Below are 26910 nucleotides of genomic sequence, written 5' to 3'. Positions count from 1 at the left end.
GTAAACATAAGACGAACACTTCCTTTGATCAAATCTAAGGTGAGACGCTAGATTTGATCAAAGCAAATTTGACCAATGCCTCACTTTGACGAAGTTCCTTATTACCCTATCAGGTTTTATTATAGTCTAATATCGGCCATACCAGTTCACTTCATTTAACAATACATGCTAATTTAATATCATTAAACACTATTTTTATTAATCTAGGGGTTTTTCAGGCCTTGCAAGTGGGAACTATTAGTCCTAAAGACAAAATGAATGGCACATATTTTGTAGGAAATATAATGTAGTTTCATTTTGCACTGAGAAATATTTTTGCTAGAAGCTGTAGTTTTTAGTTATTCAAGGAACACACAAAGTGGCCTTTAATACTCCCACCCCCATGATCACACCCCACTGGTCAGTATTTTTAGTATGTTGTATGGCACTCCCTCCAACCACTGTACAAAAATTTGTGACTGCACAAATTTTTCCTCTATTTTGGTCTTCGTTGATTGGACTATAAGCTGAATTAATACTCCTTGAGAGAAGCATTTACAAATCTCCCTTTCCCCATAAGGACACGTAAATGTTCTCTTTTTTGATTAACTGGGACATAATGTTGTCATAACTTTTTGCTGACAGCATAATTTTCCTCTTCAAGCCATCCACAATTACAAATTTAATCATTTTCCAAACTTTGTATTTTTCAAAAATCAAAGAAACAAGAACAATCCTGTCTTTATTAGTTTTAAGGACAGAAGTAAATATTTTGCTTCTAGGGTCCTTAAACTGGCTACGTTACATGAAACACATCCTCAGGAGGATTCAGAGGTGATCATCCACCCCCAGCAGAACTGCTGAGCTATGCCCCAACCCCCCACCATAAAACTACATTTCCAAAGAAGCATTTTTGAAGATTATTACTTTAGTGAACAATGTTGATTATAATACTGCACACAACAAATTAAATGTATGATTATAGTTAATAAATTAAAAATTGTATAAACTTTCTGAAAAATTGAAATTAAAACAAAATGTATATCTCACTTTTTATAGCAGCTACTGTATATCGGGTTTAAGTATAATGAATAATAAAGATTAAATTTTATTTGCTCTTCATAAATTGTAAGCAGTGCATAAATTATTTTAGAGAAAGCAGTGAAAAAGGGCTATAAATAGCAATTGAGAAAATATCCGTTTCCAGAAGCTGTGTTCTATTATAATTTTACTTTACATTTCCATGCTTTGATTGAAACAAACTCATTGCTTATGTCATAGAAGTCAATTTTAAATTGTGTTTCATTCTATAGACAGTTTAGAGTACTTTCAGTAGTACTCGACCTTCAGTAGTTTGTGTATCATGTTCAATTGTTCTGAAACTGTGTTGAGAAGATGCTCAGTCACTGGCATTTCCATAAATATCTCAAAGTTATTCCGCTGTTCAGATAAGCAGGTCTTAACCCATCCATTATAAAAAGAAAGGTTTATTTGTATCATCACCCACCTACCGAACTTTAAGACCCCCACAATATCACAACGAAGTAGTAACAAGAACTCCATTGTTGAGCATAAGCAAGTTATCTGAACTAACCGTACTGTTACCACATAATCATGTTGGTGGTAGATGTGTGTTAGGTAATAATCATTTCTCTCTGATGCTTCTTAAATTAAATGACTGTAGAAATGACTCTTCGACAACATGGCATGTTCACAGTTGCAGGCTGAGGGAAAGCCTCCTTCATGTAGGCAAGAGATAGGAACACAAAGGCTAGTTCTCCTGGTTAATTCTGAAATCACCGTCCCACTCCCTATCCCCCAGCACTCTGCCCAGTCAATTTTTGCACCCCTTGGTGTGACCCCATCTTGCCACCCCCTCAGTAAGGCCTTGCACATCCTACCATACATGTCTCTCTCTGCTTGATTACACAGTATGTTTCACATGATCATTGTTCGTAAATTGTAATGAATTTCACAATTCATATGCTACGTACATGATGCATTCAACCTGAATGCACTCTGACAGCGTAAAAAATGAAAATAATGTCAAACGACTGAATAAAGTAATTAGTATATGAAAAGTGAAACATTACATAACTTCTACAGTTATGAGGAAAATACTGTCTAGTTATCTACTCAGTAAGTCTTCATATAAAATGTTTACCAAAACATATTAGAATGTCAGAACATTACCATTAATGAGAAATTACAGAATTGCTGTTTTTAGGTAATTTTTCATATTTCCACAAACATTAAGTATGCAACTAAACTAGTAACGTCATTTAAACACTGTTATTCTGAAAGGCTTTATAAAGTTTCACCTTGATATGAATTCTCATGTGGGTGTGTAATTTTAACAATCTGCTCAGTGAATGCATGCAACTCGATCTGCAACCAGCAAGTGAGCACAGAGATGACATATGACATCTTTTGTAGACCACTGAGCCACTTAACAACAGCAAGAAGATTCTTTACAACTTCCTGTTCATCAATACATATCACTACACCACAATATTTCTATATACTTATTAAGAAATAGAGTTGGGTGGTGGTATTTCAACATAAATTTTACACAGTGGATCAATACCTCACTAGATTACTATTTTTTTAATTCCTGTTATTTGTAGAATTGTGTATTTTTGCACTTACTAAATTTTTATTTACAGAGAGAGGAAAAATCAGAAAAACCAGAGAGTGCTGTGCCAAAAAATTACATTTAAACTTGGGTCAGGATCTTCATGTCCTCCGTCACCTGATGAAAGTCAACACAGGAAGATGTAAGTAAGCAAGTCTTTAGTGATTTAATCATTTTCAACATTATTATTTGCAGGTGCCTCCAAAAACTGTATGTAAAATATGTTGTCCATTTTTATTGTCCCTTTTAGTTGGACCTTGTAGGTAAAAAATGGCCGTTTTTCCCCATAACTTTTTCTCATACATTAAACTGCTATGAAGTATAATAGTATAATTACCAAAAATTTGTTAGTTTCGGATTGTAACATGGTCACATTGAAATATTTTGTGGGAGGATGAGACTGACTATCTCTTTTTATCCGTCCCATCTTCCTCCACCCCACTCCCCCTCCATCTTCCAACCACCTAGCCCCACCCTCAATACATGGTGTGCTTAAAAGATCCTGGATGGATGAAACAGAGAATTAAAAAAAGGGAGCCTGGGTGAACTGATAACAGGAAGCTCAAGCTCAACAGAAATGGAAGAACCTGCAGTGATCTTGTGTTGTTGTCCAACTCAAAGAGGGCCACATCACCAAGTGATCAAATTGACTGATGGTGATGACGATGATGAAGGATCTGGCTTTACTTGTAACTGTCAGTACTACCTGTCAATGTGAATTTATCTCCCTAACTGTCTGAAATCTATCCTTTATATGCGTCTCCCTCTACAATCAATTAAAGGGCTTTTGTGTATCTGAGCAGTAGTGACAGGCTTGTCTCAAACAGTCCTGCACTCTTTATCAATGTTTTTTTCTTGATATGCTACTTTCGGTAGATTATTCTCAACTGAAATTGAGATTCCCTTAACATTTTTTAATTCATCAGTAATATATGTTGTCCACTTTTTCTCTGTGCTCTACACTTGGATTTCAGGGTGTCAATAATTCATCTGTGCAGGCGTAAGTTACATCGCTATTGGTCCACAATTTCATTAATCGGTATTTTTGGCCAATTAATTTGTCATTTTTGTATGACATATCCTTCTCTCAGGGTGTGCTTCAGTAGATGCTTCAAAGATGTTTTTTATGGTTCACTTTTTGAGATGTAGATGTTTTAATCACTCACTGCACTTGTTTTTTTCGACAATCCATTTGAACACAAACTTATTAGTTTCTAAACTGCAGAAAAGGTGTCTTTCGTGGGATGCTGCATTATTCAGAATCCAATCCACTGTATATTTCTGTTCTTTAATATGAACATTGTATTTTTTGTGTTTGAGTGTGTTAGATTTTAGTATAATACATTAGCTTTCTCTGATCCTGTATATACAACGATTCAAGCACTTACAGCTGGTTTTAGTTTGTGGTCATGTGGTTTTTCCATATTATTACTAGTCACCATTGAAGGTTAGGTGTTTTTACTCTTATTTATTTATTTTTTCATTTGTCATTTAATACAGTGAAAATAAGTAGCATAAAGAATGTATAAGTATGCTTTTGTGGGGAGAGGACAGGTGATCGGCCTTGGCTTATATGAAGGGAAGCATCCTGGCATTTGCCTGAAATGATTTGGGGGGGGGGGGGGGGGAGGGGGGGGGGGGGGGGGGGGGCCGGGGGGGAACACCTCCATCCTCCCAAGTATGATGTCAATGTCTTGACAACTGCACTGCCCTATTCCGTATTGTACAATGTTCTTTGATTCACACACAGTTTGTTCCAGATAAATTATAATATGAAACATAGTTTTACTCTTCATCGCTGCACACACACGAACCATAGTTTTGCCCTTCATCGCTGAACTATGAACATACTACTAAATCCCTTGCACTAACTTCAGTGTGCTCAGAAAACTGACTCCAGGCCTGTAAATGTGCAACTGTACCCCATGTACATCTTCGTGTCCTTCCCACTCACTCCCCCCCCCCCCCCCTTTTTTTGAAAAACTGAGTCAGCATCTCCTCATGATGAGTGAGGTGGTGAACTCAAGAGAATGAAAAGACTTACTAATCATTTATTGTTGTTCTTGGCACATGATTTTCTTGTAACAGCATTAAATTGTAAATCTTGTATTGTAAAATGTGACAGGGTTTGTAGTTATCCCCTTTCATTATCAACTACTATTCTTAGCCCAATAAGTAATCCTTAATTGTGTAGTATGCATTTCTAATAAAGTATGTTTTAGCTGAATTTTTAAATAGATGTGTTTATCATTACTGTTTCAACTTATTGGGCAATTTATTAAACAATTTTACTCATTGGTAAAAAAATATTGTTTTGAGCTTTTTTATGTTTTTTTTTCTTTGGTAATGTAAGTCTAAAATAGCTGTTGTTTCATGGTTATGTATTGAACTATTAGCAAAATACTTAGTAATGTTCTCCTTCATATACACAACATACTCTCAGATGTACTCACTTGGTTCAGTTAGGAGATCCAGATTTTTAAACAGTTCTTTTCAATGAGCCCAACTGCTACTTCTAGTATTACTTTTACGGCACTTTCCTGCGGTTTCAAATTTGTGTCCATATCTGTGCCTTTTAATCCCCAGAAAGGAATCCTATAGGTAAGATTTCAGTGTATGTAGGAATAGTATGTCGCCACAAGACATTGGCTGTTACAAACTGGTGATAGAATCCCTAAGAGCGTAACATGTTGATGAGTTCTTTTTTCCGGTATCTTTGTGTGTTCAGTCAGTGTTAATCAGCAATCAGTATTCATCCTTAAAAACTATGTCATTTACATGAATTTATCACCTATGCTTAATTCTTCAAAGTTGTTTTCCCTCTTTATACTGAAGTGAATACTGTTTGTTTTACTTTATGTCCAATTGTAAACATCCTTGAGGGTTTCTTGTGCCTTCTCGATTAGGAATTCTGGGTTTTATCAACAATTATGATATTGCTGTCATCGGCACAGAAATTTTTCTCCATGTCATACACAGCTTGGAAAATTGTTGATATGCATATTTAGAACAGAACTGGGTCCGATACGCTACCCTGAGGCACACCTATGTTTATGTGTTTCTTGTGTGAACTCTGTTACAAAAAAAAACCCTTCATTAGATGTGTGAATTATCTCTACCATTTTGCACACTGATCTTCAGGTAAGGCTGCAACCACTCATTTGTTATTCCTCTTACATGTAGTGCTTCTAGCTTGTTCAGTAGTATTTTATGGAAAACTGTGCCAAAAGCTTTGGACAAGAGGAAGAATATGCCTGTAACACAGTCAAGAGCTTCACGTACCTCTTTTTTGTGAACTCTGTTGTGGCTGATATTGTACTTCTCCCACTTTGGTAGAAAAACTGTGCTTCATGAAAATGGTTTTATTTATTCATGGAACTCATTAGCCTCTCTTTAATGACCGATTCAGTTATTTTTTAAAATACAGACAGTATTGAAACTGTCTCAGGTTTTCAATACTCCCCTGCATTACCTTTCTGTGGTAAAAGCATAACTTGTACATATTTTAGGTACTCTGGAAAAGTACCTGAACTGAATGACTTGTTTATTATTTTTGTTAATAAGTCTTGTATGCTATCTGTGCACACCTCCAGAACAGGAACTGGAACCTCGTCCATGCCTGTTAACTTCTTATTTTTTAGTTCTGTATTGTCTTTCTGACTTGAAGTTCTGTTGTGAAGCAACATTCTGCTTGCAGTGTAATCCATTGTGGGTGCTACATGTGCTTTAGGCTGCAACTTCTTTGCAATACCAGAATAATAGTCATTTACAAAATTTGTCAATTCCTGTCAATTCTCTATTGTTCTACCCAATCTTGTATGTTATTGTACTTGTGTCTGCCTGTTCCATTTTCATGTTTTGTGATGTCCCATACTACCTTTGCTTTTATTTTCTGCATTATATATTATTTTGTCCACTGATAATTTTTTTGCAACAGGCAGTACCCTCCTGCATATTTTTTTTATAACTGTGATAGCACCGAGGGACAGCATCTACATTGTTTTCCATACACACTTCATCAGCTTCATTTAACAGAGAATTTTCTGTACACTTATGTTTTGAATATTGCCCACCCTCTTTCATAGAATGAATGTTCCGACTTATCATTATGATCACTGCTGTGACTGTAACACAATTAGTCACTGTGAATGAATTTATTTAACTCAGAAAAACACTGCATTTTCACACTCTTTGAAACAGTTACATGATATGCAGAAAACAAGTGCTGTTGATGGTGAGAACTAACTAAAATAACTGAAAATTGAAGTTCACAGGTCAGTAGTGCAAGTCATCTTATGTTCCTCATGAATAGTCAGCAGAATTACCTTGTCCTTTTCTTGTATGTAAGTGAAATGCAATTCAGAAACTTAATTTCATCCATAATTCACATTTGTGGACATGACACAGAAGTTACAGCAATCAAATATTTGTTTTTTATTATGTTACACAATGCTTTTAGGCCCCTGTGCATTCATCATCTGGTGTACTTCATTTCTTACATAAGTTCTCTATCTCTCAAGTAATGGAGACTGTGGAAATTTATTTTCTAGAGAAGTAGTGAGGAACATTCCTTGACTTTATATTGGAATGTAATGTTGACAACTGCACTTCATTCAACCCATGACTTCACTCAAGCTCTCTGTTTACATTACCATTTGAAAGAACAAGAAATCTTTTGTAAAAATCTAATTACACCTGACAAAGAACTCATGTGGGCCAAAGTACAATGTGTAACATAAAAAACAAATATTTGTAACTGAAGGCATTGATTGTTATACTTCCTGTTTATTTATTGATTTAACAAAAAGGCTGATAGGTTAGCTGGTCATTAACTTCAGGAGATGCAACTTCAAGTTGAATCAATGACAAGCCATAAATAAAAAAAACAGCATCTTCCAACCTTAGGTTCCTTCTTTGTAGGGAGAAAAGAGGAACAAAATTGAGGAGTGGGTCATAAGAAAAGGGAGGTGAGCAAGTAACCCAGAATGCAAGTTAAGAGGGATCCACGAGATAAATGTAACAGCAGAGACAAATATGAAGAAAATTGCATTAGACTCTTCATTATTGGGTGGGGTGGGGATGGGGGGAGGGGAGGAGAGAGGGACACCTCATAATGGCAAATAAGTAAGTATTGTTACCAGCCTGAGCACAGTGAAGGGATAGAAGAACAAAAAAAAAAAAAAAAAAAGGACTGATATAGAACAAGAAAAAAGAACTAAAAGATAAAAAGTAATAAAGTAGAATAAAGTGAAAATGCAGTATAACAGGTTAAGAAATTGTAATTGGAGAATAAGGAGAAAAGAAGGAAGAAAAAAATATAAGAGGGGGAGGGAGACCTGTGTAAGACTGAGTTAAGGAGGGTGGTGGGATATTGCAGTGCATCACAGGGGAGTGAAATATAATAATTTGTTTGAAACTAACAAAGGTTTCGATGTGAGCCTCATCACATGAAGGTCAGTATATAGACATGTAGCTTAAGATTTTGATGTGGAATATGTAGATTTAAGGTGGAATGCCTGTTGCATATAACGGATAAAAAGTTGGTGTAGGTCAGTTCCATCATGTTCCCGTAGCTGTGGAAGAAGTTATGGGTAATAATGACATCAGTTTCAGTTTCCTGATAGTGTGACAAAGAACAATGGCTTTGGAAGACTTTAAGGTAGGTGTTGGGAGAACTATGAAAGGTACTGATGAAGTTTTTTTTATCGCCTCAGGAAATAGAGTTACATAATTAATTCTTCATTTTTTGCAGGTACATGTCTTCAGTTGTGGTACACATTGAGATCTCTGCACCACAGTACCTTAGCACACCGCTAGAGGCTAACAAATAGTAAAAGCAATAAAATATAATAAGTTCACATTAATGCTTAGTACATTGCTTGAGCATAACAAACATGAATTATGATTAACATGATATAAAATCTAAGTTTGCACTCATCATTATCGATATTTTGCATAACACTACAGATTGTGAACAGAAATCTGCAGACTATGGCTATGTGAGCATGTAATCAAGAGGAATGCTGTTTCTTTCAATTGTTTCCAACTACATTCAGGACAGTTAGTCATTCTACTATGCTTTTCTTATCTGCCTTGCTTTACTCGATGTGTTCTGTGGTTTGGTTATGCTACCTGTGAACTCAGTTTTGCTGTTGACAAAAGATAGGGCCAATCTTCTGTGAATGGGTGCCTTTACCTGGCTAGAAGTTTGCTCTGCCAGTCAGCCCACAAGCCCATTCATGCGGGCTAGTCCTTAAATGGAGCAACTAAAAAGCATTCTGTGAAATTTTCTTGAATTCCTGGTCATTTGTTGACTTTTTAGCTACTTTATTTTTCAAAAATTACCTACAAAACTTTGGAAATTGATATGTACATCTCTATATACAACCTCTGGCCCTTATGCAAGCAGTTATTCAGCTTGGAATTGATAGACAGAGTTTTTGGATGTCCTCCTGAGGGATATCCTGCCAAATTCAGTCTAATTGACGTGTAACAATGTCAAAATCTCAAGCTTGTTGGATGACACTGCCAATAATACTCCAAATATTATCAGTTGGGAAGAGATCCATCAACCTTGCTGGCCAAGGTAGGATTTGGCAAGCATGATGACAAGCAGCAGAAATTCTTGCCTTGTGCAATGGGCATTATCTTACTGAAATGTGGGCCCAAGATGGCTTACCATGAAGGACAATGAAACAGGGCATGAAGGACAATGAAACAGGGTGTAGAATGCCACTGTGCTGTATCCCATTTGCTGTCGGGGTCATCTCCAGACATGTCTTTGACCTGGAATCTCATTGATTGGAATAGGATTGTCTTCAGTAATGAATCCTGCTTCAAGTTGAGCCCAAATGACCAGTGAAGACAAATCTGAAAATGCTCTGGACAGCTGTGAGGTACCAACCTGACTGTCACCCTCTATATGGCCTGACAACCAGGAATGACTATCTGAGGTGCCATTTCTTTTCATAGCAAGACCCCTTTGGTTGTCATCCGCAGCACCCTTACAGCACAGCAGTATGTCAACAATATTCTATTGCAAGCCACCCTGGGATTATATTTTAGCAAGATAATACCTGCCTGCACACAGCAAGTGTTTCTACTGCTTGCCTTTGTGCATGACAAACCCCACATTGGCCAGCAAGGTCACTGGATCTCTCCTCAATTGAGAACTTTTGGAGCATTATGGGCGGGACCCTCTGACTAACTTGGGACCTTGACTATCTAAAGTGCCAATTTGGCAGAATTTGGATTGATATCCCTCAGGACAACATGCAACAACTTTATGAGGACCAACACATTATTGACTTGCTCAATTTGTGAAGCTACATTATTGACTTGCTCAATTTGTGAAGCTCTTTCTCTTGAATAAGTCACGAAATTTTTTGTAATCATTTGTTTGTCTGTACATGTACAGTACATCTACCACATTCAACTAATTGCTTTATGGTGCAAGTGTATATATAAATTAAGATCGCTTCCTTATGTCTATCTCTATGTGCAGGCTAATCTCAGGAATTGCTATAAGGATTTTGATCTCTTTTTCGTTAGTAGACACACTGATTCATGTGGAAGGTTTGTGTAAGTAATTTATAAATATATTACAGAAATTGTTCGAAATACAATGAATTAAACTTAAGTTATAGAAACAATTCCATTGCCACCTAACCAACAGTCACCATAACTTGAGACTGCAGCAGTGCCTTGAGACAGCAAAAAGTGTGACCATATGCGCATCTGGTGTGATGGTCAAGTTGTAGAGCATTTGGATGGGAACAAAAAGGTTGTAGGACCCAGGCGGGGTAATTTTTTTCACTCTGCTGTTTAATCTAGCATTCATCACTAAGTGATGTGGAGGGACATAGAAACAAAATATGGCTCATATTTCACAGTACACTGCAGCTCCCCTTTCCCCAGTTGTTGCCTAACATCGAAGCAATTCAGACGTGGGCGGCTAGATTTGTTATCAGTAGGTTCAAACAACACGTAAGTGTTACATAGATGCCTCACTAGCTCAAGTGGGAATCACTGGAGGGAAGGCAATATTCTTTTCGAGAAATACTATTGAGGAAATTTAGAGAACCGGCATTTGAAGATGACTGCCGAACGATCCTTCTACCGCCAATGTATATTGCATGTAAGAACCACAAAGATAAGATACGAGAAATTAGGGCTCATAGGGAGGCATACAGACAGTTGTTTTTTCCTCAGAATATTTGCAAGTGGAACAGGAGGGGAAATGACAAGTAGTGCTACAATTGCACTGATTGAATCCAAATTTATGATAATGCAGTGCTTGAACAGAAATGAAAATCAATGAAGTGGGAGCTCTAGATGGCTAAGTGTTTAGAAAAACAAGCATTTCTGGCATGGATTGGTCGTTTATGATAACATAGTTTAGTGGCAGTGGTTGGTGCAGCGGAAAGAGTGCAGAATAATAATAATATAAGGACCATGGGGTTGAGTCCCTATGCAGAAACTTGTTTTTGAATTTCTTTATTTTCATTTTAGTATTACTTACACTGCAAATAAACCAGAATAATGCTCGATATATTGCATTTATCATCATCTTCATAAAATACATGAAAAGGAGAAACAAAAGAAAATTGGGATTGCAAATAATTTCCAAGAAAGAATTGTACTAACAGCATCCACAAGGATCCAGCAAATAAGTTTACAAGAGGGTACTGTAATTAAAGTGTATAGGACTTACATTAGTCTCATTTTCACCTCTGAGCAGCCCTCAGCAGTTGTATGCAAACAAGTTCCCCTGTTTTAACGTGTAAATCATCAACTGTAAAATAATAAAATAATCATTTTTTGTATACAAATTTCTCACACACATATTACAATCTCTTCCTGCAAATTTATTTGCAATCCCAAATTTTCCTTTGCCTTTCCTTTTCATGCCTGTTAATTTAATAAATGCAATATACTGAGCGTTACTTTGTTTATTTTCAGTTTAAATAATGTAAAAATTGAAAACAAAAAATGTAGTTTCCACATAAGGACTCCAACCCATTGCCCTCGTATTATGTCTGTACTCGACCTGGTGCGCCAAGTGCTGCATTAAAAGTATGCTAATATAAATGGCTCATGTCTCGTCCAATTTGTGCTAGAAATGCTTTTTTCCCCTAAATGCTTGGCCATCTGGAGCTCTCACATCTGTCACTTTTATTCTTGGCCAAGCCCTGTATACACTGTAAATTTAGGCAAAATCGGTGATGATGAGCAGGCCCGGTCCCCTTGTAAGTGACATTCACTTGATTGCAACCACTTCAGAACAGTTGCATAGTGAAAAAAAACATAGTCGAAACCTGTGGTTTTCAATTGTGTGTGCATAAAATAAAATGTGACATGGGATGCAGCTGTACTTCATTCCTGTATTTATTTAGTTTTGCAACAGCACAACAGATGACTCAGCTTTCAGCTTTGTGTTTCCTTGAGTCAAACATACGTGCAAACATGATTCTCTGCGTGATGGGGCGAAAGATATTATTTGTGTGGGCACTTTCAAAATGTGGAGAAGGCTGGTAAATGAATCTCCAGTGCCAAGAAAGAGATTTAGACCATTGAAAGATAATAAAGATGTGGGCATGATCTTCATGAATGGGATTCGGAAATTCCTTGAGGATGAATACAGATGATCTCGAAATACTTCTACAGACGGTTGAGGCATGCAGTTTAAAATATAATAGCAATTTCAGACAACCAATTTCTGCATCTCCTCAGTCACAATTCACACTTGTAATTTTCTACAAATTCTTCAAACAATTGCCAGTAAGTTATTCATCTTTGAAATATTGTAATAAATATGACCAATAAAGAAAAGATAACTACTTCATCATCACTCTGTTTTGTGAGACTTATGACCTGAAATAATACAATATTTTTAACCAATAGTTTCCCTGTAATTGTTTGAGAACAAACACATAGAAAAAAAAAAGTAAATCCAAAATATGTGGTGTGTTATTTTTTATCCTACGAGTAAAATGCTTTCCAAAAAACTACTTCAGTAACCTCAGCAACTTTGCTTTGTTCACATACCGTATGTCTTTTCAGCAGCACAGCAGATGACTCAACTTTCTGCTTTCTACCTTTCTTGAATCAAATGTAGATGTGGACACAGTTCTTTACATGGCATGGCAAAGAAGCCTGCCATAAAGAGTCTCAACAGTGTATCACAGTGCTGTCCCCCCCCCCCCCCCTTTTTTTTTCCCCCACCACAACCAGCCTTCGATACATCTTGAATCATTCACACACACATACATCCATGATTCACATGCTATATTTACATTGACTGTAGACACATTACTAACATTATGATCTGCTCCTGTCATTGCTATGAGATGTCACCTTAAGCACCAAATCAATATGGAACACACAACATTCATGCCTCCCTGACAACTTCCTGGTGCATGCTGCTTACATTCCGTAAACTATACACTGTTCAAAAGGATTAGTGGAACGCTTGTATCGACATCAAATATGTTAAATTTAGTTTGGTACAGGCGGTACCTGTGGTCTTGTTGCACGACTTAAGATCTTCGCTTTCAATGTTGGCAGCAGTTAAAATCATATGTCATCTGTTGGCAGTATTATGCAGTATAGTGCCAGGTGACACCTCAGAACGAAGTGAGTACCAGTGTCCCAGTGTTTTTTAGTGAGGTACACGAGGCACTTGTCATTAGTGGACATTGTATTCAACCAAGCACATGCAATGCAACATCTTAATGCTGTGCAAGTTGTAAGAGTGATCTGTTCTGCATGATGATCTCAGAAGGGCCACAGGGGCCGCTGTGTTCAATCAGAGTATAATGAGAAGGTTATGAGAAAGGACCTTACGACCCAGACATCCTGTTCAAGTACCCTGCGTGATGTGACAACTTGCAGCTCACATTCAGTTCTGCCATTCCCATGTTAACTGACAACTTTGTCACTGGTGAAATGTGTTATTCACAGAGGAGTCCAGATATCCTCTGATGCAAGGTGATGGCTGTATTTGTGTGTGAAGAACCATGGTGAGTGGTACCTGCCGAATTTTGTCCAGGAAATTGATAGACCTCCAACGTTCTGTGATGTGGGGATGCTTCAGTGTGACCCTGAATTCCTTTTAATGGCAGGGACTACATGACAGGCGTCAGCAGGGATGTCTTGTGAAGCCTGTATGTTGAAGTAATGGAATGGTTGGCAGTGAGTACTAACCTAAACTCCATCATGCATATGTGGGACATGCTTGACAGACATGTTCAGGGTCGTCCTGTTCCGTCAAAGACTCTCCAAGAACTCTCATTGGAGAATGGAAGTCAATCTACAGGGTGACCTCCGCATGCCACTAGGTGTCCAGTGATAAATGCTCACAGAAGGCATACATGTTATTGAAACTCTCAAAGTCCAATGAAAAATACTCTGGATGACGGAATGAATGGTTGTGTCCACTTTGTTTTCTACACCTATTGGACATTTCAGTTCTGTTTGTGCAAACGATTGATAATGTAACGATGTTTGTTTGCATACTTAATTTCTGAGAGGTAAAGGTATAATTTGGTAATGTATCCGGTCCTCAGTTATTGCTCAATGGAGTATGGTAGATGCCCACAGTCATGTCCCCGTAATTCTTTTGAGCTTATGAATTGATGATATTCACTTCCTTAATATTATTCTCTGAATTTTATTTGTGGCACCAAACAAAATACACCATGCCAGTCAAGTTGTCTCAGTGTAGATACTTAATGCTATCCATGTGAAGCAGGGCGTGGTCACTAATAAAAATGCAAACACTTGTAGTAAAGCAACCCCAGGGAGGGGAGAATCATGACATTGCCTCCCTCTTGAATCTGTGGCTGGCTGTAGGAACCAAAACAAAATGACTTGAGAAAACAAGATATCACTTTGAGGGGAAAAAACCATGCTTTCTTATTATTATTGTTGTTGCTGCTGTTTTTAATGCTAACAACAAACTGAAAGATAATTTCAGTTGGAAATAATGGCTTATTTGAAAAAAAAAAAAAAAAAGAAAAAACACTATTAATTTCTGTAACTGAAATATTGTTTACAGTATTAGCTTCATAAACTACAGTGTAATTGTGAACAACAGATAATCATCAGTATTAAATAGGCAGTAGTTCTTTTATCATCATATAGAAAGGCTTTAGTTACCTGTGAGGCAAAAATTTTCTGGGATGCACTTCACTGTGTTGTTGAGTAGTATAACTGGCTTTCAGTTAAGTCATCACTGTGACCCACTATGCACAGGCCTGGCTAAGTAACAATTAATATCTTATTCCTGTACTCATTGGACTTACTGCAGTTGTTACCAGAGCTACAGAGTAACACTTGAAATACTTCAATTGTTTTTAGTCACTGTAATCTACACTAAGCATAATGCATGACAACAAAATACCTCGTGTTTACTAGTTGACTGAAGATAATTATACATGAACCATGTGTTTGACATGGCTACCATTGTATCTAGTAACTTCTTCAATAAAAGAACTAGTATCTCTGATGAATTGTTGTTGACTCACATGTTCTGTAATTGTACTGTGTTTGCTTTTTCTTGTATGTGAATTTTTTGGGGAAGTTGTTTCTTTATAAACCTCTGATTAGTGGGGTAGTGCCCCTTGCCGTAATTGAAGGATTTTTCACAAAACGTGCAGATCCCGGGAACCATAAACTACACACTAAACACTGTTAAGATGAAACTGCATTTTGGTTGAAAACCAAACAGTTGTAATAATATGTTTTTGTTCACAGGCAGCCCATTCAGTAGATGCCACTATTACAGAAAGATTAGGGATTACTCTCAATTAAATGCTGGTTTCAACATAATAAATATCGTGCTTATTAAGCTAAACGCCTTACTGTTGAAATAAATCTTGAATTATTTAGTGCACTGCTGTAGGCTACCATATGAAAAGCTCAAGAAATTTGTTGTGGTTGCACTGGATTTCTCTCTCTCTCTCTCTCTCATTTTATTTTATTTTTTGGTGGGGGGGGGGTGGTATCTATGAGAACAAGGGTGAAAAACATCGTTTATGCTGTCTGACACAGGACTCTTCATAATCATATGACAGGCTTTCAGTGGCACTCAGCACAGCCCAGTCATAGGGATAAATAACATATTGCTTTTTGTGGTGTGTCCTTTACCATTTCTAATACAGGCAATGGTTACATTGATTTATGATGTTTTATATACGCAGAGGCATGACAGTGCTGTGAAACTGTCACAGTCAACACGAAATATTAGCATACTAGCTGATGGTAGCTTGACTACAGGCCTGGGGAGTTAAATTCGGGAAGAGGGAATGAAGCTCGAGCCCAAACACTGTGTAGAGACTAGCATGGAGCAAATGTAGCACCACGAGCACAAACAACCAAATAACCCAAGCACATCAAACACAGAACTTGGTGCAAGGTAATTGATGTCCTCTACAGAACTGTTGGGCCAGCCCTTATTGCCACAGACAGGTAAACACCTAGGTCTTTGGCTCTGCCCATGCCATGCTTCGCGCACACCTTCTGTGACAGCACTTTTCTCTATTTCGCTGCAATACCTGTGCCAGCTCATCTACATCCATCTCAATACCTGCTGGTGGGGGTGCTACAGCTCTTCCCCCTGAAAAGACCACGTAGGACTGTAAACCACCAGATTTGTGGCATGAGCTCCGGCCCAAAACTGAAAAGGGCATGATGTTTCCTGACTGTGAAATGATCGAGGGATACAGTGCTGATCCAACTGACTCCACTGGAGGGGGGCAGAACGTTGCGGAGCCTTGGGTAATGGCAGGTCTGCCGGAATTGGTGGGGGTGAGGCCTCATCCACTGGTAAGTGGGGAAAGGAGAGCTCCCATTCAACTTCCACAGGCTCCATATCCTTAGCTATCCCCAAGGGTGCAATAGATCCAAAAGACCCTTCAGTTGGCACCCCTGCAAAAGTTCCAGGCATTGTTCAGTACGTGACAAGAGAGCTATACAGTGTATCATGTTTTGAAAGTTCACACAAATCATTCCACAGCTGAGTTTGAAGCCAGGTGAAACACTGTGGTCGTCAGATGTTATGATCAAGTCCTGAAAACCACATGATAGTCGACCAACTGCCACGTTGTCCTGAGTCATTTATTATCAGATGCGGTATGCAAGGACATGGGATCAGCACACAACTCTCCCAGCCATTGTCGATATTTTGGCCTTGGAGATGTTACCTCTCAATCAGGTAGTTCCTCAGTCGGCATCACAAGGCTGAGTGCAGCCTGGTTCAGTCCACCTACCCAGGTAAAATCCCCGGCAATGCTGAGAATCATACTTGGGTCCCCTACATGAGGGTCTGTCACGTTGACCACTTCGCTACAGAGGAAGGTGCTGGATATTGCAAATGCAAAAATCTGTGAACTCCCATGACACAAATTGCTGACTGTTAATTGGAGACAAGGATCCAGGGAGAGCCCTCTAGTCTCACAGTTCATGAATAGGTGCAGCCCATGTTGTCGAGGACAGCTTGGTTGCATATCTGTGACGCATGGTGTAACTGGAGTATGCGAGGATGCAATGCCAGAGGAATGACCGCTTGATAACTTTGCTCCTCTATGGCCAGCATGAGGACGGTCTTGACAATGTTGAGCTGAGTCCACAGCATAAAAAATATGATGATGATAAGGTCCTATACTCCTTGACAGAGCATAGTGGACAATGCGGGAAACCCGCACCACCATGTTAGGCAAGGTCCTAGCGGAGTTGGTTTGCCATTGCCTTCCTCCAGTCGTAATTGAGATGAATGATGATGATGATGATGATGATGATGATGATGATGATGACGACACAACACCACCCAGTCATGTTGAGCCAGGTGAAAATCCCTGACCCTGATGGGAATAGAACCCAGGATCCCATGCTTGTGAATATAGATTACACCAAATCTGCTTCCAAAGGAATGCACTCAGGCCATGCTGTCTGGACTGCTGAAACAAATTTCCAGAATAATGACTCAGCAACCATGGTGGCCATGATCCTTTGCACTGTCAAAGGAAGATTCAGGCATTTCTCCTCATCCAGTATGAAAACTAGACCCTCCTGTTGATCGAACTCCAGGTTGTGGCCTACCAGTAACCCCAATAGCGCATCTGCATTAGCATTCTGGATGGTGGACAGGCAACGAATGTCATAGCAATGTAACTAACAATAATTACTGTAAAAGAGGACCCACCTCTGCAACTGATGGGCAGTCTGATCTAGTAGCTTAGAGCAAGAACCAAATAAGGAAACTACTGGTTTGTGGTCGGTGATAAGTAGTAACTTTGCTCGACACATCAAACATGAAATTTTTAAATGCCAGAAATGATAGCCAGTGCCTTCTTTTCCTATGCAAATAGTTATGTTGTACTGTGGAAAGCATCTTTGATGTGTAGGAGATGTGCTGGTCTTTACGATCTGGGTTCTGATGCAACAGATCTGCACCAGTGCCATGTTGGGACATGCAGATGCCCAGGATTAACAGTTTATGCAATGTAAAGGAAGTCAAACAGGAATCGGAGCACAAACACTGTTTCAGGGACTTTAAAGCCTGTTTACAGTCCATCACTAGGAGGAACATGACTACCATTTGGTGAGGCCAGTTAAGAGTATGGCAGATGTGCGCAACCTTGGGAATGAACTTAACATAATAAGAAATATTGCTGAAAAGTACTGGAGCTCCTTCGGGTTCTTGGGTGCTGGCAGGTTTACAGTAGCTTTGACATGCTCATCTATAAAGACAAGGCCACCTTTCCTAAGCCAAGTTCCAAGAAGTGCACCTTCTGGAAGAAGCTACATTTTTCCAGTTTGCAGTGAAGGCCATTCACCAGAAGGAATTAGAAAATTGTTTGCAAATATCGTAAATGCTGCTCTCGTGTGGAGCCCATGAGCCAGATGTCATCGAGGCAGTTTATGCGACACAAAAGTCTTCAATCAATGGCTCTGAATCTCATTGATAAATTCTGCTGCAGATGGGAATTCCAAAGGGCAAGTGATGAAACTGATAGAGCACAAAGGGTTCGTTGAGCACCAATAAATTCTGAGAACAGCTTCCAATGGCAACAGCTGGTATGCGTTGTGTAAGTCGATGTGTGAAAAATACTGTCCTCATGACAACTTCATCAACAACTCTTCCAGCTGCAGAATAGGACAAGATTTTGCAACACAATTCACAATGTCACCCTTTTTAAAATTGCTGCAAAGGCACATGGCACTGTCTGGTTTGTGAATCACCACCAATGATGTGGACCCATTGCCGCAATTTAATAGGAGAAATGACACTGAGGTCTTACCAACATTGCAACTTGGGCTTGACCTTGTTGTACACAGTGAAGTGAACAGGTGGGGAAGATGAAATTTAGCTATTGCTGATAGCTTAAGAAAGATGTGTACCTCAAAATTTTCTGTCTGAACCAGTGTATTCTCAAACAGCTAGTCATACTACCATAGTAAAGAGTCTGTGTCTTTGCAGCTGCTTGCAACTGTAAATCAATTTTGTCAACTATCTGGAAACCAAAAAGAGAAAAGACATCTAACCCAAAAATATTTTGAGCCAGCAGCAAATTAATGACTTACAATATACGTTTTTGTTCCACTTTCTTACGACATGCAGAGACAGAGAATTGCACCCTAAAAGCAATATACTGCTTGCTATAAGATACAGCCTAGAACCTGTATCTTGGTTCCGTACCTACCTTAAGCTCAATTGGTCACCCATACATTGCCATCTTAAGCAAAATGAGCTGGGGCGATGCTTGTGGGACACCTCAGACAGTCTCAGAGTTGAGAGAAAACACCGGAGCCTCCAACAACCGGTCTGCAGCTCGTTGACTATCACAAAATGTCACCAAATGTGTGACATACCCCACAAATGACCTCAGGGCAGGACAGCTGACTAGCCTGTTAAGTGGAAGGGGAGTGATGCTGTGTGAACGTTTGTGGTGCTTGATTGACTTGAAAACGCTGATCCCAACACAGATAAAGATGGGCAGCACTGTAATGTCACTGCACTCAAATTGCAATGGTGTCAATGGACCGTGTCTTCAACAGAAGGCAAGGCTGCCTGACTCACCCCATAGGGCACCGGGTGCTGTTTACCTCACGCGTCTAATTTTGCTACCTGCAAATAGTTGGACAGTATGTCCTTTCCGCTTCTTTAAGTTCATACAGTTCCACAATCGTAGCAACTTTAGCTAAGAAAGGAATAGACAATGCCAGTTCCCTAGTTAAGACCTTGGGGTTGGATGTTAACCAGAACATACAACTGTCCAGAGCACTTGTGCTGTTAATTAAACAGTAATCATGCCGCCACCATGTTGATTTGTTGACCAAAATACTGTATGAGCAACTGACGTAGATCCTCAGCCTTAAGTTTCTGATGCTTGGGTTCAAATTCTGCATGTTTTCATACAATCCTGCACTGCTGGACAGTAACAAGGCAGCTTTATCAACTGGATTGACAATACACCTTACCTGGCCATGCATAACAACTGACGCTGGTAGTTCTCCCATCTTCCTGTAGACTTGCCAAAGCCAGTGAATCATGAATGGCATTGGGACAACAAAGGGGAAGGCTTCTGTGTAGGCACCTAGTTCAACACCAGTTCGGTATGTATAAAGAGCAATTCCACACTCTATTTGAGCAGTTCCTATGTCTAACCCTGCTGCAGATGTTGGTGCTGCTCCTGGAGATGTAATTGCTTGTTCCAGCATTGCAAAAATACTGGCTACATTATGACCATGATTTAAAACTATGAAAATGAAAAGCATCACACACACACACACACACACACACACACACACACACACACACACACACCGGGTGATCAAAAAGTCAGTATAAATTTGAAAACTTAATAAACCACAGAATAATGTAGATAGAGAGGTAAAAATTGACACACATGCTTGGAATGACATGGGGTTTTATTAGAATAAAAAATAAATAAATAAATAAAAATAAAAAAAAACAAAAAAAAACGAAGTTCACAAAATGTCCGACAGATGGCGCTGGACAGCAAAACGTCAGTGACTACGCATGACAGTCATGTATAAAGGGAGTTGTAATGAGAGAGAGAATCAGATGTGCCAGCAGTCGCAGCATGTTGATGTTACCTGAAAAGGCGTTTTTAGTGAATCTGTATTATCAGAATGGGGAATGTGCTAGTTCAGCGTTATGATCCTGTCGCCGTAGGAAGGGGATTCGAACGGGTAAAGGTCCATTGACAAATGCAGTTGTGGCGACTGAGCACAAGGCGTTATGCCGCTGAGACAGTTCAGGAAGAAATTGAGACTGTAGCGGGTTCGTCTATGCACGGGGAACTCGGTGCTCGTGCAGTCACACATCGCACCGGCATTCCATACACTACTGTTTGGTTGGCACTGAGGCATACCCTCCAATGCTATCCGTATAAAATCCATCGGTATCATGAACTGTTACCTGGCGATTTAGTGAAGTGGAGGGCATTTGCGGTGTGGATGTTTCAAAAGATGGCGGAAGATGACGATTGGTTGAGTAACGTGTTGTGGACCGACGAAGCTCATTTCACACCCCGAGGGTCTGTCAACACCCACAACTGCAGAATTTGGGCTACCGAAAATCCTAGAATTATCGTGGAAAATCCATTTTTGAACTTTTGTGTTTTTTTGGTTCTAATAAAACCCCATGTCATTCCAAGCATGTGTGTCAATTTGTACCTCTCTATCTACATTATTCCGTGATTTATTCAGTTTTCAACTTTATACTGACTTTTTGATCACCCGGTACATAAGAAAGTGCTATGTCACTACTTTAGACCAGTACAGGCATGACAACATTGCGAAACCATCACTGTTGTCACAAAATGTTGTTATATTAACCAATGGTGACTTGATTACAAGGCCAGGAAGCTGAACCTGAGAAGATGAAATGAAACTCAACATGTCAGTCAATCTACGTTGGAACAGAGTTTACAGTATGTATTGTATCTACCCACTGCAGTTGTCAACTCTAACAAAATGCACACTGAATGCCGTGAATGTGCACATTTCTCAGAGGGGTATCATGGTGCATTGCTTTGTGGAGACGCGAATTGTAGTGATGGAAGCCTTTATTCAAATCGGTTATGTCGAGACTCGGTGGCCTTGTGACGGAATCGTAATGATCGCCATATAGCTTAACTTGAAATGCACCGTATTGTCAGATGACTGAGGCAGTGGAGGTCCACTGTTAGTTTTATGAACCAGCGACCACCAAGGGGGGAAGAAGTGATTGAATGTGTATGAAGATGGGGAAAAAAAGTGTGCATATCTCTGGAACACAGTTCCAGACATCCAGCATTACAACTGTTATTATTTTTACTTGGTCACTTACTGGATGATTTTAAGTTTCTCTGTACAATCTGCACATAGTTCAAGAATTAGAGAGACATTGACAGGCAGAACAGACTCTTCTCTTGTTTCTCCAACAAGTGCTGATATCTGGCAAAGCAGATTTTTATGACTGCGTATCTTAATAAATGAAACTTGATCCCAGGAAAATCCTGTCCTCAACTTTTACACGAAAAGTTCTAGACAAGTCCAAAAGTTGTGGTGTAATGTGCATTTGGCATGTGTGAGATTTTTTTTATCTTTTTTAATTGTGCCTATATTCTGAAAAACATTTCCAAACTGTTGGCATCTTGCTTTGTTGATGTTTGATAGCCGTCCCATTCCCCAAATTTAACAACACTGGATTACTTCCTCTGGGGTTATATGAAGGAAAGGGTCTTTGATATAAAATAAGTTCTGTTCTGCAACATATGTAAGGTGGGTTATGGAAGCTGTTGTGCCCATTGTTTGTACAGTGTGGTTGGGTAATCCTTGAATATTACAAACTTTTAATAATTAACTAAAACATCAACACATTTATTTATAATATGTACAGCGTACTAAAACTATGCAAAACTTAGTATTAGCCGTTGTCTGTCCTAGACTGTTTCAGAAACAGTTCTGTATGGTCACAGTGCATTGACAACATTGCACAACATTTGCAGTTGTATTCTCACTGCAAGTCTTTAGAGATCTTGGCAGAGCTCGGTGTGCGGTTTGATAAAAAGACACACCAACATATATATTTGCATGCAGGGAGTAGAAGCGTAGACAGCATACTCTGATGGTGGCAGTAGTGCCACCTGCAGGAACAGGGTGGTCCCTTTGGATAGCAGGGCTCGCAGTGGTGGCCAATGGCGGCATTTTGTAATGACACATCTCGTGTGGAGATATAGGCAGTGTGTGGCGCACTGTGTGTGGTCAACATAAACATCATTGATATTGCAGAAGCTTCCCTGTGACACCTTGCTCTAGGTCCAGACTGTGGATATAGTATCAAGGAAACTTAATTACTTGAGTGGGTTATGATATTGGATGCACAAGGAAGGATTCCATTAGATAGGCTGTGAACAGCTTGGCGTTGGAGAGTGCCTTGTAAGTGTGCCACTATTTATTTTTGAGTGTTACATTTTGTTAACAGTATCAATCAACATTTCTTTCACTTATAATGTTTTTCTTCATGATCTCCACCGTGTTGTGTTTCCTTATTTATGTGTAAGAGCATGTGTTCCCTGTTGGTAAAAGATCTTGACCTATGCTGGTATCCATGTTTTTGCAACATGAATTATGCTCCTATCGTCATCAAAGTATGTCCCAAATAGATAATCTGTATAGGGTGATATTCAACCCAATTTAGTGGTGTGTTCATCACTTCAGAGACTTGGGTGTGGGCATGGATTGTCGTCTGGATTCTTTTGAGACCAAACACATCAGAAACAGGTCTTGAGTTAGTTCAGAGTCTTCACTTATGCCTCTGAGCGAATGATTGACCTTTTTGGAAACAAATCCACAAAAATGACACCATCACTATCCCAAAAGACCTTCCTCATTACTTTGCTAGCAGAGGGAGCTGCCATGAATTTCTTCTTTTTTGGTGATTACAGATAGTAGCACTCCAGTGATTGTTGTCTGTTGTGAGCATTTGTGGAGCACATCTTGAGTAAACCTGCCATATCCAAGAGTCTCAGTCATTGGCAGATGCACTTCTAATGCTCCCTGACAGCTGTAGAGCCAATTGCCTAGTTGTGATGCCCAGTCTGCCTGAACAATGCCATCCACATAGTTCACCATGTTGAGAGCTAGTTGCAGTATTTCCTGCAGTGCTTTAAAATAATTTTTTTTGTAATGAGAAACAAACTGACACTTTCACTGATACTGGACTGACTCCACCTACACATTGCAGAAACTAAAATGCAAACATTTGCCGAAACACCAGAGAAAATGCACTTGATGGATCTTGGGAGAGACACCCACTATATGATATTGCTGGCCAGTTTTGGCCTGTGGTCATTTTCAAATGTGTTTGCGTCATTGATGTAGGTGTCATATTTAAAACCTGTTTGATGCTATGTGGGAACAAAGTACATTTGAAATAGCCACAGACTGAAATTTTTTTTTTTTTTTTTTTTTTTTTTTAAATTTTTTCGTCATTCAGAAATCACATCAAGGCTGTGTATCCACACATGAAGAAATTTATAGTCATTGTGTGTTTCTGTACTGTCCAGCTGTAGGAATGCATAATGATTTAAAACAGAGCTATCGAAGAAAGTTCTTTGATTTTTCACAAATGTGTGACCATCATTCGTATGTATTAGCAAACCAAAAACAGAAACAATTTTTGTTACAGTGTGATAAAATCTTTCACAAAGAATCAAGATGATGATGAAGAAGAAGACAGTGAGAAAGAGCAGCAGTGCTCTAGTACAGAAGAACCTGTCAAACGTGAACCTTCTCCTGAACTGGCTCGTATCTCTGCCCTGATCACAAGGCCGCCGAAAACCAAGCCTTCAAGTAAGCCCTCTGTTCCAAAGCCAGAAGAAACTATGGAATCCACTACCATTTCCATTTCTCCTGCAGCAAGCAGTACATCTTCTGCTGCATCCTCTCCTGAAAGTCCTCCAACTGTAACATATACCAAATTCAAAAAGAGTCCAAAGTTTAATCCCAAATTCAAGGCCAAAGATGTTACAAGGAAAATTGGGGCTGAAGTGGAAGAGCAGAAGGAACCAGTAGCATATTATTATGTAAGTACTGGAATATATTGTATCCAGTTACAGACTAGATGTTTCGCATGTAAAGATCATCAGTTCCATAAGGATTAAAACTCGTGATCACTGTTCATCTCAAAAAATTCTTTTAACACAGCATAAAATTAAATTAGTATCTTTGAGAAATGGAACATTTCAAATTTTAGTTAATTCAGTTGACTCTCATAGGTGTTCAGCATATGCTGTTATTTTTGCTTCAGTGAGTTCGTTTCTACACTGTAATGTGTCATTGTTTGAACACATACATCCACTGAATGTGAGGCACTGTTTCTCCACTACAAATGTCTTTTTGATGGCAGTCCACATTTTCTGTTGGCAGTGGAAGCTGTCATCTCTGTCTGTCACTAAAAATGATGAATCTGGTTAACATAATGAATTGTCTTTACATAAACTGTTGATTATGTAGTGATTCATATGACACCACGTGTCTAGGTTCCCATTTGAATTTATACTTTTTACATTCTAAGCTGATGATGCAGCATGCTTGGCACTAGACTTCACATTCTGTAATTTATACTACCTAAGAAATTCAAATATTTGACTTTTTTCAACAGAAATAATAATAATTTCTTTATTTTCATACATAAGCTAGAACAAAAATATGAAACATCTCTTTACATAGGTGTATTTTATACATTTCATGATTATGGATGTTCATGATTTGATGATTTGATGAATGTGGACTAATGATGAAGTGTTGCTACAGCTGCTGTTACTTCTCACCTTCGCCTGGGTACAACATAGTATGTGCCATCTACAGGTGTTAGTATTAGTCTGCAGGTGACGACAAGATTTCTTGAAGAACAAAGGGGAATTTTTCATGTAACTGCCATGTAATATTTATTAGTTTTCATTGCTTTTGGCCATGATTCCACTCATATCCATTACCTTGTCCTTCTTATTCCTTACCAATTTAAGCTAACAATAACAGTCTTTTGCTTTCTTTAGTGATTTTGTGTTACCTTTGTACATGGAGTTATTATTTTTCCTTTATATTTGTTATTATTTGATGACCAAATCAGTGGGCTGTGGAATTAGTCATTTGGAGGTTACTTTTAGTTACTCAGCATTTGATGAAATTTTGGTAGAGTATCTGCAGTGGTATCAGTTTGCTTTCTTCCATTCTAATCTCTCATCTGTTCTTACCTGAGCTACAGTACTTTATGATGAGTATTTTTTTTCTTTTTTTTAATGGAAGATGAAGGTTTCTTAGGTGAAAAAGGCATCATCCTGAAAATTATAATTTAAATACCGTAACAATTGCTTGTCCTTTGGATTTTGATGATGCAGATCCTGAGAAATCTGAATCTCTATTCTGACTTTCCTACAGTTAACATTAATGACACATGATTACTTATTTAAGCAAACTTGAGCATGGTTATATTCACATTCTGTGTAATAATTGTGTTACAGGTGTTGGCATGGTTTCTATGATTTTCTGTAGCAGTACTAACTGTATGATGTTTGGGAATGAGTTGAATCCCTACATAAATCTTCACATCTGAAGAGCACCTAGTTAGTTATAGCTTTTATCATTGCTGTACCATTTTATCTTTCTTTTCCAGTGTGAGACTACACAGCAACAGATATGCTTGTAACTTGCTCTTAGGGTGCCTTTTTCATTTTTCATACCAATGATTTTTTTCCCACGTCTCTGTCGATTCTCCAACAACAATCAGTTTTAGCATGTTTGTAACTCAGTATCAATGATAAGTCCACTTCAGAACTTGTGATATGGTTTTGTAAGGCTGTGAATATTTATTGTCACTACAATTATTTTTATTTTGCATTTGGTTATGTATTGTGGTATCACTTCTACAAGATTTAGGAAGTGTCCTCTAGCCAAAGGTATCACAATGTTCATAAAAGCAAATCTAACCCCCCCCCCCCCCTCCTCCTTTTTTTTAAAGCTTGAATTTGCACGTTTCAATAGGGGAGAGACTGTATAGTGGAAGAGTTCCAATGTCAAAATGTAGTTTGCAAAGCTCAGATAGAAAAAATGTTTTGGAGAAATTGTTGTTTACAACATATGAAAAACCAGGTATTCGTGCGTTCAGTGTGCATTTTCTTTTGTTGAAATATTCAGCAGTGTAGACATAGTCACTATATCAACAATTATGATTGGGTAATTTTTAATATAGTGATTGACATTCAGACCTACCACCTCTCCCCTCC

At 38.7% G+C, this 26910-nt stretch overlaps 1 protein-coding gene across 1 annotated transcript in view; it reads left to right on the top strand.

The window, feature by feature from the left end:
* Positions 1-26910, top strand: part of LOC124723136 (transcription initiation factor TFIID subunit 3) — a 320450-nt gene that overhangs the window by 198247 nt on the left and 95293 nt on the right. Inside the window, exons 6-7 of the mRNA XM_047248325.1 lie at positions 2650-2756; positions 24315-24711. Coding sequence (XP_047104281.1) covers positions 2650-2756; positions 24315-24711 — 504 coding nt within the window. The remainder of the gene's footprint in view (positions 1-2649; positions 2757-24314; positions 24712-26910) is intronic.

The sequence above is a fragment of the Schistocerca piceifrons genome, chromosome X (genome assembly GCF_021461385.2).
Source record: "Schistocerca piceifrons isolate TAMUIC-IGC-003096 chromosome X, iqSchPice1.1, whole genome shotgun sequence".
Classification (NCBI taxonomy): Eukaryota; Metazoa; Arthropoda; class Insecta; order Orthoptera; family Acrididae; genus Schistocerca; species Schistocerca piceifrons.
Note: the sequence above shows the minus strand (reverse complement) of the source record. Positions and strands in the feature narration are given on the sequence as shown.